At 40.2% G+C, this 13,752-nt stretch overlaps 2 protein-coding genes across 3 annotated transcripts; one reads left to right on the top strand and one right to left on the bottom strand.

Annotated features, from left to right (window-relative positions):
• Window positions 1-1,775: 1,775 nt before the first annotated feature.
• Window positions 1,776-7,643, bottom strand: LOC105839261 (V-type proton ATPase 16 kDa proteolipid subunit). Its single transcript, XM_012685442.3, has 3 exons — window positions 7,374-7,643; window positions 4,279-4,468; window positions 1,776-4,076 (listed from the first exon to the last, which is right to left on the bottom strand). The coding sequence occupies exons 1-3, from the start codon at window positions 7,450-7,452 to the stop codon at window positions 3,872-3,874; spliced, it is 474 nt and encodes a 157-aa protein (XP_012540896.1). The 5' UTR covers window positions 7,453-7,643; the 3' UTR covers window positions 1,776-3,871.
• Window positions 7,644-8,633: 990 nt separating this feature from the next.
• On the top strand, window positions 8,634-13,748 carry LOC105833244 (periodic tryptophan protein 2 homolog). Of its 2 annotated transcripts, XM_012674821.3 has the most exons (15): window positions 8,634-8,965; window positions 9,170-9,300; window positions 9,663-9,775; window positions 9,901-9,995; window positions 10,104-10,232; window positions 10,312-10,582; window positions 10,731-11,156; window positions 11,259-11,763; window positions 11,913-12,250; window positions 12,331-12,478; window positions 12,600-12,768; window positions 12,839-12,982; window positions 13,049-13,123; window positions 13,221-13,440; window positions 13,525-13,748. In XM_012674821.3, the coding sequence occupies exons 2-15, from the start codon at window positions 9,283-9,285 to the stop codon at window positions 13,655-13,657; spliced, it is 2,784 nt and encodes a 927-aa protein (XP_012530275.2). In that variant the 5' UTR covers window positions 8,634-8,965; window positions 9,170-9,282; the 3' UTR covers window positions 13,658-13,748. The 2 variants fall into 2 exon arrangements, with proteins under 2 accessions (XP_012530275.2, XP_036146077.1); XM_036290184.1 differs by lacking the exon at window positions 8,634-8,965 and having other exon boundaries at window positions 9,092-9,300.
• The last annotated feature ends 4 nt before the right edge of the window (window positions 13,749-13,752 follow it).

Below are 13,752 nucleotides of genomic sequence, written 5' to 3'. Positions count from 1 at the left end.
GTTGTGTGTCTTCGCAATAATTGCCGTCGCACCTCTCGCGCCTTTGAAAAAAGAAAGCGAGTTGCAGTAGCAACAAAATGATGTTCCCCCTTATCTCTAGAGTGACTGAATTATTTTATCTTATTGCGCGGAATCCGTGCTACTCGATCACGTGTGATACCAGATAATCGAGCGATCAGATACCAGAAATCGATCGAATAGATACCAAACAGAATAACAAGACTTCGTCACGCGATCACGAGGAAGTACTCGGGATAACGTGCACTTACCGTACTTACGGTTTGCGAATCGTCCAGACACGCGCGTATCGTCTCCGATTACGTAATTGGGCATGCGTCACGCAAAAACATGATATCGCGGCGACTCGCGTGAATGAGGTACATGCATTTACGATTCGGATAAACAAGAAATCAATTTTATTATTCATTCACGGAAAACCAGAGTATCGAGACTTCGTGAAACGTTGTAAAGGTCTCGCGTGTTCTCAGAACATCGATCTCTTTTTTTTTTGTTCCTTTTTTCTTCCAGATCGAACGAGCATCAAGCATTCGCGCCGCAGAATCTGCTGCATTGGATGATATTATTGAAACGGCATAAAAAGTCTGACTGAAAATGCGTGAATGCCGGTGGCAGACGATTAAAGAGAGCGTGTACCACATGCCGTTTCCATCGAATGATAGAAAAAAAAAAGATGTCAAAATCAAATTCGGAGGCGTTTAGCTCCGTAAAAAATGTAATTCAAACAGAATGCTACCGGATAAGCGGCTCGAGTTCTAACGATCTTTCTTTTTCTCGCTCTCTCTCCTGCGGTTCAATTTAACAGGCCAATCGATAATCCTTGAAGTTTTTGAGATCAGCGAGCAAAAATAAACACTAAAATATCGTTTTAATTCTTTTAATCTTTAAATCTCGCAGCATCTCGCGGTTCTGCACGAATGGTTTTTCCTTGACAATAGTATCTCGTTAGAATTCGACCTGCTTATCTCGATCTCCCAGGCAAGGCTCGGCGAATTGGTTGTAAGTAAATATACCAGATACCATCATTTCATTTCTTTTTGTCCAAATGAAATTTTTATTAAACACGGTTCTTCTGTAACATCGAGGACGAATTATAACATAAATAATCATCGTCGATCAGTATCACTTTTTCGCGCTCAACAATGAGTCTATTAGTAACACTGGAAGATAGTAGACTTGTGGGAATTCGAGGGCGGGGAACGGGGGGGGGGGGGGGTGGCGACGGCAGCGGTTTCTCTGCTCCCTCTGCCAAGTGCATCTTTCTCTCGCTCTCACACATCTCTTTTATTCTCTCTCTCTCTCTCTTTCTCGCAATCTCTCACATGTACTCGAATAATTACCGTTCATTCAGCTACACGAGGTTTTGGTATACAACAATACCTAACCTAGGTCTAGCCTAAATTGTAATTATCGTAGCGTGAAGCATCATGGTGGTATATACATACATTGCACGCGCGCACAACTATAATTAAAATCTCTGTCTCTTTCACATTTTCTTTTCTCTCCCTCTCGCCCTTTCTCTCGCAGTTTTCCGATACAGAGTATTCGACATATCGTACATATATATTAAAATATACAACGGACAAAAATATAAAGGGAAGAAGGGTAGTTGGCGGTAAAATGTGTCTAGCGTGCTTGCATTCTTCCGAGCGTAATGTGATGATGTAAAGATTCTCCTCCCCCCCCTCCTAAAAAAAAGAAGAGGCAAATGAACCACCACCACCGCTCCCCGGCTCACTCGCGCATAGTTCGTTTCCTTTTTTTTTTAATTTAAAACGACGTGAGTTTTCCGAAAAAATTACAATTTCTCTTCCATGTTAGCGATCGCTCGTTCTTTGGTCGAAACAGCTATTGTTGTTTCCGATGTAATCTCGAGGGATATGTATACAGGTGCATTTCCAGGACGAGAGCGGCGGTTCTTTGGACACCGTTGTTGAATTATCAATTATTTTTTTCCTCAAATAACAAGATTTTGTCAACTTAACGATTTCGAAATTCTCTTCCTCTCTCTTCGCCAGAAATACACCTGTATCGTTGAGCTTGTTTGCATCTTTCTTAGATAGAGAATACTGCGCAGTCGAAAGTGGCAAGCGGGCGCTCTGGTTCCATATTTTGGATTTGACTTTCTTTTTTTTTCCTCTTTTGTATTCAAATGTGACGAACGTGAGGAGAGGTGGTGATTTATCAAAAAGCCGTGTGCGCACAAGGGATCCGATTGTCAGCTCCCAAAAGACTATCCGTCCCAGGACGACACACGGTTCCGTCTACCGGCTGCTGCTGCCGCCGCACGTGAGGTATCTGTGCACGTGTGACCGGTTAATTTTGAAGACTGCGACACAGCGCGGGCCACAACTATTTTCCTGAATTTTGTCGTCAAACGCCCGCTCGCCTATACTGAACGAACTTAATATGGAATGTACAAATTATCCTCCGTTTATATGTCACTATCAGCGTATATATAACTTCTCTCGGATGATCATTAATTTCGCCATTATACAGTATGTGTATATTCGCTCTTTCTTTCTTTGTGTTATTATGTGTGTACTGATGTGCTTGCTGGTACATACGTACGGTATCCGGTTTTACATAAGCTTCACATATACTCGTTACTCCATTGACATACGATGACGTTTCTCTCATGCGATGGAAAATAATGCCAAATTGAATTAAAATCGCGAACTAATCGGACGTCGGCCGCTGGCCTTTGCGGCTTTGAGCCCGGTTAGGCGAATCTCATCTACCGCGTAACGTATCGTTGTCTATGAATAACTGTGAAAATGTGAAATCCCGTCGTGTCCAGCAGCCTCTCTCAAATTGACTTAATACTATCATGTGTACCTGTTGATCAACTACTCACATTCATACTTTTTTTATCTTTTTTTCCTTTTTACTGAAGTTTCATTCATATCACGTCATTCTTTATCTAATAATTTCTAGTTGCACAATCTCCGTTCATGCGAGATCTTGTCCGGTACATTCTCACTCTTTCATACGCGCGCGCGCACACAACACACACACACACACGCACACACACGCGCGCGCGCGCACACACACATACACACACTCAATCTTTCTTCCTCTCTTCTTTTTTTCTGTTATATTACGCCGTTTTACCACACGCGCAATTTGCGTGTCGCTTATTCTTACATATTTCTATTCCGATGATATAATTTCGTTTCTTTAGAGTTTTCTTTTGCTCTTTTGTGTGATTCCTATATCGCGTACCTGCCGGTTGCATTTATAATATTTTTATATTATATATAATTGTGCTAAATATTCTTTTATCAATAACATATTTTTCCTTTATACACTCAGTAGAGCCGATTACTTTAACTGGTAATTCAATGTACTAAGCTATAAATGATTACTATACAGTGAAAGAGAAATGTTCGACAATGGGATTAACACAGGAGATCTTTTCTCTAAATATGAATATGTATTTCCCTGTCGATCTTTGCTTTTCCACGCTTCCTCTTGTTTTTTTCCCGCTATACATTCGCTTCTTCGTACACCATAGCGTTGATGTCGCGAAATTAAAAAAAAAATTGGCCGCATTTCTCAACAATCGCAACACCTTCAATATAATCATGCAATCCGTGTGACAATGTGTGGCGTGGTTAAATGTCCGTACGCTAAATCTCGATGGATCTTGTTCCTTTTTGAATATGATATTAGAGGGGTACGCGCAGAGATGAGCCGAGATGGTAATTAGGTATGCATGGAGTAACGTGATTAAGTAAAATATGTTCGAAACAAGTTTTGCAGCATAATAGTAGACGGGGAGCGCTGTTGGTTGCAGGCGACATGTCTTGCATGGAACCATGGCAGGTAGTAGGATGCCGCTACTGACCATTTACTTGGTGTACAGGTAGATGGCGACGATCAGGCCGTAGAGACCCAATACTTCGGCGAAGATTAGAATCAAGATCATGCCGACGAACAGACGAGGCTGCTGAGCAGTACCTCTCACTCCGGCATCACCCACAATGCCGATAGCAAATCCGGCTGCTAGACCGGAAAAGCCTACAGCTAAACCAGCACCCAAATGGGTGAAACCACTATCGAGCGAAACAAAAATATCATTGTTAATTATACAATCATTTTTTCCATAAGTTGCAAGCGTTTTATATTCTTTTGTCTCAGAATGTGATTAAAACATTAAAATACTTCATTATAATCACATGACAAGTTGTAAAACGCTGCTTAATGATATAGATTTAAACATATATTAATAGATTTAGATATATAAGTGATACATACTTGTACAGGTCGTATTTAGGAGGTCTGCCCAGAGAGCCGGCAATGAGTACAGCCACTACAAGACCATAAATGGCAATAATACCTGCCATGACAACGGGAATGATGGATTTCATAATTAACTCTGGCCTCATGACAGACATCGCTGCAATTCCTGTGCCAGCCTTTGCTGTGCCATACGCTGCTCCCAGAGCTGTAAAATAAAAGTAATTCGTTACAAGTAATTCACACAATTACGGTGAGAATTAAATTATTAAAAATTATATTCTTTACACACACACACACACACACACACACACACACACACACACACACACACATACACGCGCGCGCGTAAAATAATCAGATATAAAATATCTTAAAAATCTTTAACTTAAAAAATATAATGTTAAATAAAATTCAACGTTAAATATAATAAATCAACAGTGCACCTATAATAATAAGATAAGAAGTATTTTAAATGTTAAACATTCCTTTCAAAGTTTCCTTCCATAATAAAAAGGGAATATAACAAATTGTCTATAAAATAGTAATTGAACTTTGTCACAAAAGAGGTACGTATCGAGTGAATCACATCGAGTGAATCACGTGCTCTCTGCTTCCTCTACTATTAATCGCTTCATAAATTTATTAAAAATTTATTCATTAATAAACGAGATAATTTCCTCTGAAGTATTCAAAGGGGATTATTCAGTTGTTCAAGACAATACAGGTGATCTCTTAATTGTCAATGAACATGAATGAATTCCGTCGTGGAGAAGAGCCTTGTGAAAAAACAAGAAAAAAAAAAGAAGCAAATTATAAACCACGCGCCGTTTCCGTATGCACGTTTTTTTTCCGGACGCGCGTTATATCTCTTGGCGAATTCAGCCGAGCGTGCCACGAGGATTATCGATCGAGCTCATTTGTGACAGTCCCAATGGAGAAGCGACGAAAATAAATTTTTCCGTCCCGAGTCATTCATTTTCCGTTTCTCCTCTCATTGGCGTCGATCCGCACCTGAGAATCGGTCGGGGAACCCGCAGGTGTACATACACCCGTAACACCGGGTACCCAGCCCAGCTGGAAATCACAGTCACATGATTCTCACGTTGGCAGTCACATGACAATCGCACAAGTCCCATCTCGTGAGTAGGGGGGCGTGGCTGAGAGAGGCGATCGTGTCATTTCTTCTTTTTTTTCCCCCCTCTCTTTCTCTCGCGCTCTCCGCCCTCGTGTGCACGTATAGTACCTTCGGCCCTAACGCGCTTCCTGCTCCACTTACACGGTGTGGGCATTTAATCGCCGTTACCGCGAGGCTTATCGTGCGCGAGCATATGCGCGGCCTTATCGTGTATAAATAAACACCTCTCGGGCGCTCGTGGCCAGTCGATTGCGTTCGGCTTGCACGAGGCGCAGATCAAACAAGTGGGCTACCTTCTCGCGTTTCAGGATTCGTCCGCTCGCGCGAAGGGAAAACATCGAGCGCGAGCGAGCGATCGAAAACGGGATTCCTTTCGCGGCACGCGCAAGCAGGACGCGATTACCGAATCGGCGCCCACGAGCAATTTGTATGCTTCCGTCGTAGCGCACGTCAGCTCCTCGTATAAGTCGGCTCGAGGGACAAACCCGGGGGGAGAAAGTAGCGAGCGATCGATCTCGGACAATGGAAGAAACATCTCGATGAGTTTTCTCGATCGGCACCGATGCCGCACGGGGGAAGAGAGGAGAATCGCGACTGCGATCTTGCGTTTCCGTCGACGGAAAGGCCGAGAGAGCGCACACGGGAAAGGTACATTCGTATTGATCTTCCCGACGGGTAAAAGCGACCGCACGCTGCTCACGGTGGTGGTAGCGGCGGCGGCGGCGGTCCCCCGGGGGTCACCGTTTACCGTGAATTCGGGGAAAATCATTAATTGCGAATCGATACGCGCGAGCCGGGGAGCACGCTCGATTTCGCGCGAGGAAAAAGTGCGAGGAGCTGCACCTTCCTCGCGTCTCCTCTCGAACTCCCCGAGGTGCTCGCGCGTCCTCCGGCGAGGCGCGAGGGAGAGGCGTATCGATTCGCGTCGCGACGTCGAAAGCTTTTTCGAAAACTAACGCGAGAAAGAGCGAGGAGTGCAGGTGAGGTGCAGGTAAGGTGCAGGTGGCGCGGCGCGGCGCGGCGGGGAAACGCGCGTCTCGTGACACGCACGAGGCGCACGCCCGACGGCCGCTCGCGCGTACACTCCGTTCTGTCCCCCGTTCGCCTCTTTTCCGTCGCTTTTCACGTGAGGCTCGCTAAAATTCTAGCGGCGTGCCGCCACCGCCGAGGTCAGCATTACGAAATAGCTGCGCCCGGTCCGGCCGCGGCTATTCCGCGCTGATTCGCGAATAAAACGCCGCGGTCCCCTCCCCCTCTCCCCCCTCGCAAGAGCGAAACGCTGGGCCGAACGCGATTCCTTGGAACTTGCCAAAACTCGCTGACCGTGCGAGCGCGAAGAGAACGTACTTTTTTTTGTTTTCAAAGAGGAAAACGAGAGCGAAGATGGGACGAGGGGGGAAATTCTTCGAGATAAGATAACGCGGCTAAAATTTGACGCAGCCTCGTCGATTGCGGATGGAACATCGCCGAATCGCCGCCGCCGCCGAGACTCGTCACGCGTCTCGCGGCACATGACGTCGTCATCGCCGCGTACGCCCCGTGCGAAAGCGAGCTTCTCCCCCGCGTTTCTTCTTCGCAGGGAGGATCGATAATCCGCGCGCACCGCGCTCTTCGCACGCGTCCAGTCGAAAATTGGCGTTTGTCTTACGCTGCATGAGAAAATGGCGTGAGACGATACGTCGGCGCTCCGGTGTCCACGGCGACGACGTCGACATCGACGTCGACGTCGACGTATATGTATATATATATGTATGTGTATATATGTACATATATATATATAATTTATATATATACAGTATATATACAACGGTGTCGACGATGAGCAACGTCGCGATGAGCGAACGTCGACGAGCACCGAGAAAGTGCACAAAGGCGCAAAACGCGGCGCCTCTCGTCGCCGACGTCGCCGCGAACGGGCGCACGTACGGGCGAGCGTGATCACGAGGTTGGCGATGGGCAAACAGTCGAGACTCACCAGAAAATACGATGGCAGAGGCGGCGCCCATAACGCCGAAGAACGGCGAGTATATCGGTGCTTCTTCTGTAGCACTCATTGTGGCCTGATTTGTCGGGTCTCGACGTCGAGTCGACTCGCGGATGTATTTACAGGTTGTACAGGGGGATCGGTCGCGCGAGCTCGTCGAACGTGGAGCGATCTTCACGTCACTCACGTCGCTAAACTAGTGGGCCCACTGTCAAATATGGCCTACCGGAGTCCAGTGGCGCGGGTCATGTGATGAGTGACGAGCGATCAACGCGCACGGTGGAAGGTGGCCGCCGCCGCGGCGTGTCGCGTCAGTCGCGCGGCGATTGGCCGGCGTTACAGCCGGCCGGCCAATCGCGCGCCGCGTCTCATCCCCAGCCGGTTGACGTTGGACCGCGCGATTGGCCACGTCCGACCGCGCAACGGTCACGCGCAGCCATGCGCCGCCACCGGGGCGCCTGACGTCGCGAGCGCGTGACACGCGCGCGGCGTTTTCCGCTAAACTTCCCGCACCCGTGGTGTAGAGATTTCTCTTCGGAACGATCCTGTTGCTACGAAATGTCGCGCGAACCGTTTTTCGGGATCGCGCGATATTCGATCGGCGGTGTCGCCGAATCTGAGAGCGACTTTTCCAAACGGGTTTGTCGTTTACGCATGATGAGGCACATGACCGAGTGTTTGAATTGTCAGCTGAGTCGCTGCCTATCGCGTAATTTCAAAGAGTAGGGTAAACGACGAACTCGTAAGTAGCGATATAATCATAGAGATAACGAACCGGAAAGAGATTACGCATTTCTCTTTATGCTTTATGATAAAAAAACTTCCATTGATATATTCTACGTCAGCCACTATTGTATTGTTCAGCTCTCACCAAAAATTGTATCGCGGCCCTGACCTAATTGCATACGTCATTTTACGTAGAAACTTTCAACTTCAATCGAACTACTAGATTTCTGCGCATAAAAATATTTTAGTGGATTTAAATTATATGATTTATAAATAAATAATTAAATTGATTCAATAATTAAGTTGATTAAAGATTAAAACAATTGATAATCAATAGATAAAAGAGAACCTATATACTTTATGTGTACTTTGACAATTTTTAATAATTTGTTACCGTGCTCTATTAACTTTTAAACTTAAAATTATAGGAATTTTTTGAAATTGCAATTCTAGAAATTTAGGATTATATATCTTTTATTCCAACATTTTGTAAATTTATAAGTTTTTTACGATTTTATTTGAGATCGCAGTGCTCAGAATTTTAATTAGTGTTACCTATTAGTTGATAATATTCTTCTGGAATTTTATCGATTTGAATCTTTTCTATACAAATTATCAGAGGTTTATCTATATATTTTATAATATATTATATATTTTTTGTAGCCTCAACCGTCATCTAAGCAACCACTTACGATAGCATTAGATAATACAAAATTGAAAGCTCCACAACTGTTAATAAAAAATCAAAATATAAAATATGAATCTAAATATGAGGACGTGGAAGACGAGAAATTAGAAACCAAATTGGAAGAGTTGAAGCAAAAGCTTAAGGAACATGAAGGAACAAGAAGAACGCCGTGTGTACAATTGTACCAAGTCTCATTTGTTCTGTTCTTTTTAGCTGCACTATTACAGTGGTGCAATAAGTTAAAGTAAGACAAGTATATTTTTTCTCATTTTAACTTATTGCATCAGTGCAACAGTGTAGCTAAAAAGAACAGACCATCTGATTAGTTGTCGACAAGTACAAGTGGGGAATATTCTTTGTTATTCACTAAAAGTTTCAGTTTTGCCAACTTAATCATTGTCGCTCAAATGTTTCGTAAACTGCGTAAACCTTAGTAAGTGCGTATGCACGTGGATTCGATTTATATTTGATATTAATGAAGGAAAGATGAAATTCTCATATAAGGTAAAATCTTTTTTGTTTTAAAAGTTAGAACTTATTTATTTTATTGTTCTATAAATTAAATTATTTAAATTGCGTGCATACAACGTTTCTAACCTATAACGTCTATATATACATTTTATACGTTTATAAATCTATAAACTCTCATATTTATACTTTTTTTATTTACGATTATAAAAGATATAAAAATAGAAGGCTTTGATAAATGTTATATTGTACATTAATTGTGATAATAGACTAATAATTCTTATTAGTCTATTTACTAATAATCATATGTAAATAAAGAACACATTGTGTAGAAATTTTAAATATGTACAGGTTTATATTTATAAATTACAATTATGTTTTCTATTTCTCTGTTATAGTTCAGCAATTTACTCGGCACAGTTTATCGTAAAGGAGATTTACTCTTTTCTCCAGATGGATCGACAGTTATTAGCCCTGTGGGCAATAGAATTACAATATTTGACTTAAAAAAGTAAGTAATTGTAAAAGTATTGATTATAATATGTTTCAAAATGTTTAGAAGTTTCATAGAACTTATAAATTTTATATGGCAATAATTAGAACAAGTTTTTTATATGCAAAAATGTTTTTTTTAAGCAACAAATCTATGACCCTTTCCGTGGAAAGTAGATTTAATTATACAACTATTGATATATCACCAAATGGTAGTATGTTAATTGCGATTAACACAGGTAAGATTTCTTTTTATATACACATATGTATATTTGTAAAAATTAGTTATTTAATATTTGTAAAGGAGCACTTTTAAAAGAAAAAATGATTTTATGATATATTTACAGATGGCGAAGCTCATATTATTAGTTTAATAAGCAAAGTAATTTTACATAAGTATAGATTTAAAGGACATCCTAAGCGTGTAAAGTTTTCTCCAGATGGAAAGCATTTTGCAGTTTGTAAAGGAGGTGGTGGTAAGTATTTACTGCTATAAACTTGTGGGAACATACATACGAAAGACATGTAATAATTATCTAAAATTTTACGTTTCAGTTTTTGTTTTTAATGCACCTGGCTTACAAACGGGGGATTACAATCCATTTATTATGGAACGTGCGTTTCACGGAGCTACCGCTGAGACAACATGTGTTAGTTGGTCCTTTGACTCGAAACTGTTAGCGGTCGGTTCAAAGGATACCACTGTAAAAATATATAGTTTACAAAAATGGGCGAACTTTAGGTGGATTACATTAGGTGGTCACTCTGATGTAATTATAGCGTGTTTCTTTGAAGCAAATCAATATGATATGTATACTATTAGCAAGTAAGCGACGCAGTTTAAAATATTTATATTATTACTTTTAAATATCAAGTTTAAATTTATTTTATAATTATTTTTACTAGTAGGCAAGAATTTTTTTGTATAGACATTTAAATTTGTTTATTGTACATTTTTGGGGATTTTTTTGTAGAAATGGTCGGGTTTGTGTCTGGGAATGTACACTTGAACCAGACGATTGGATTGAATGGGAACCACCTTTAAAAAAAGAAAAATCTAAAGATAGTGATAGCGAAGATGATATTGATATAGAAAGAATTGTAGAGAAAACAGAGAGGCAAAAGGCCCATGCTGAACGTAAATTATTAGGTTCTGATGATTTGCCGCAAGATAATGAAGAAGAAGTATCTACAGAAACGGAAAATAAGGAAATTAAAATGTTAGGATATAAAAAGCAAGCTACCTTTTATTTGGCAAACGAAGTTCAAAAACAAACTAAAGATGCGAAACTTACTGCAGCTGCTTATCATCAAAAGACTCATATATTGGTTATTGGATTTAATAATGGTTCATTTTATTTGTATGAAATGCCGCATGCTAATTTGATTCATTCATTAAGGTACTCTAGCATTTTAATTATAAAACATAATACTTATATTTTATTATATTATATAACACATGTGAGATATTAGAGAATAATTACACTACTTGTGATTTTCAGTATTTCTCGACAGCGTATTTCGTCGATTGCATTAAATTCTAATGGAGATTGGATAGCTATAGGATGCTCCCATGCTGGTCAACTCTTGGTTTGGGAATGGCAAAGTGAAACATATGCTATGAAACAGCAAGGGCACAGAACTAACATGAACTGTTTGGCGTACAGCCCCGACGGTCAATACATCGTAACAGGTGGCGATGATGGAAAAGTCAAATTGTGGAATACACTAACTGGATTTTGTACGCTCACGTTTCATGAGCATACTTCATCGATATCTAGTGTTCTCTTTAGTCACAATCGTAAATTCATCGTGTCTGCCTCGTTAGATGGAACGGCACGAGCGTACGATCTAGCGAGGTACAGAAATTTTCGTACTCTCACTTCGCCACGTCCGGTACAATTTTCTTGCTTGGCGATCGACGCGAGCGACGAGTTTCTCGCTGCGGGTGGTCAAGATTTCTTTGACGTATACCTGTGGAGTATGAAACTCGGAACTCTTTTAGAGGTGTGTATCATGTCTTCTTTTGTTTGTCTTTGATCTTAATTTGCATGATTCTAAATTTTATGCAGTGTGAATTGGTATATATCTATTGCAGTATGTAATGTATATTGTAAGTTGCGGTCAAAATAATGTAATAAAATACGCAATTTCAGATACTAAGTGGTCACGAAGGTCCTATTGCAAGTTTGGCATTTAATCCCAATCCCGCCAGTACAGAATTGGTATCCGCATCTTGGGATAAAACGTTAAAAATATGGAATGCTATTGAAAACGGATCTGCACACGAGACTATACAATTGACAGCTGATGCACTATGTGTAATTTACAAACTAAACGGAGAAGAAGTTGCTGTTGCTACTCTGGACGGACAGATTACATTTTTTGAATGTAAAACGGCAAGACAGACGGGTTTTATTGAAGGCAGAACAGATTTAGGTGCTGGTAGGTCTAAAACAGACCTTATCACGGCGAAAAAAAATTTGAAGTCCAAGTAAGTAGCTTAGTTCAAGAAATATCTGGTAAAAATCATGTATGTCTAAACAATATGCATCATTAAATTTTATTTTTTAGAGCTTTCACTACGTTATGTTACTCGGCTGATGGTACGTGCATATTAGCTGGCGGTCGTTCAAAGAATGTGTGTATCTATAACGTTCAAGAATCGATATTGTTGAAAAAGTATGAGATCACTCAGAATAGATCTTTGGATGGTGTGGATGTAAGTAAAAATAATATATATTGTAGAAAATACTTTAAGTTTTGCTTTCTTTATTGGTCTCAAGTGCAGATCACAAAGTGATCTAGTGTTTTTATATTTAAAGTAATTTCTATTTCGGCAGGATGTTATAAACAGGAAGTATATGAGTGAATTTGGAAACAGAGCTTTAATTGAGCACCGCGAAGGCGGAAATATATCATTACGATTGCCAGGCGTTAAAAGTGGAGACATGGCAAGCAGAAGAGTCAAACCGGAAGTGAGAGTGTTTTGTTTACAATTTTCTCCCACAGGTACAGACGAATGATTTGTTAATTATATATTTTATTTAAAACAAATGTACTTAAATACATTGTAAAATAGGACAAGCATGGGCTGCAGCGACAACAGAAGGTTTATTGATATATTCTTTGGATGTTGGATTGATGTTCGATCCATTTCAATTGGAGCTTGGAGTTACTCCAGATACCGTGAGAGAAACACTTGAAAAACAAGACTACGCAAAAGGTATAGACATCTCTTTATACTAGAATTCGTAATACTTCAATTGACAAATAAATGCAATTGTTTTAGCATTAATGATGTCATTGAAGTTAAATGAGAAGCTATTAACACAACAAGTTATAGAGACCATTCCTTATAAAGAAAGTGAGTTCTTACATATATATCTTTTAATTAAATATATTGTGATGATTATAATGGTTTAATATATAATAAATACTTATTTTATTCCTCGTTATTACAGTTGAATTAATAATGACGAGTATACCAGATGTTTATATCGAAAAGCTTCTGAAATTTATAGCATCCGAATTGGAATTAACGAGGCATATACATTTCTATCTCTTATGGGTGGAAACAATCTTAACGAAATACGGATCACGGATCAATACTGCGCTTCAGATGCCAGTATTGTTAATGTTGCAGAAGAATATGCAAAAGAAATATGACGATCTTAGTAAAATGTAAGTTACTCTGTATTTTTTTATTTATATATACATATGCATATATGTATAAACTTGGAAATAATTGAAAACATATTTTTACAGATGCGATTATAATCAATACACGATAAATTATATACTGAAGATAGGAGACTTAAAATCTGCAAAAAATATAATGAAACATTCTGTAATAAAGATAGAGGACGAGTCTGATCTTTCCGTAGAGGAAATAGATTAAATCTTGTTTAAAAATTATTATAAGATTAAGATTTTTGTATATATAATATTTATGAAAGTACTGTATAAAAAATAAATACATACCGAAAGAAGAAA

This window comes from Monomorium pharaonis, chromosome 7 (assembly GCF_013373865.1).
Source record: "Monomorium pharaonis isolate MP-MQ-018 chromosome 7, ASM1337386v2, whole genome shotgun sequence".
NCBI lineage: Eukaryota > Metazoa > Arthropoda > Insecta > Hymenoptera > Formicidae > Monomorium > Monomorium pharaonis.
The sequence above is the reverse complement of the archived record's forward strand: the minus strand, read 5'-3'. Positions and strand labels throughout refer to the sequence as shown.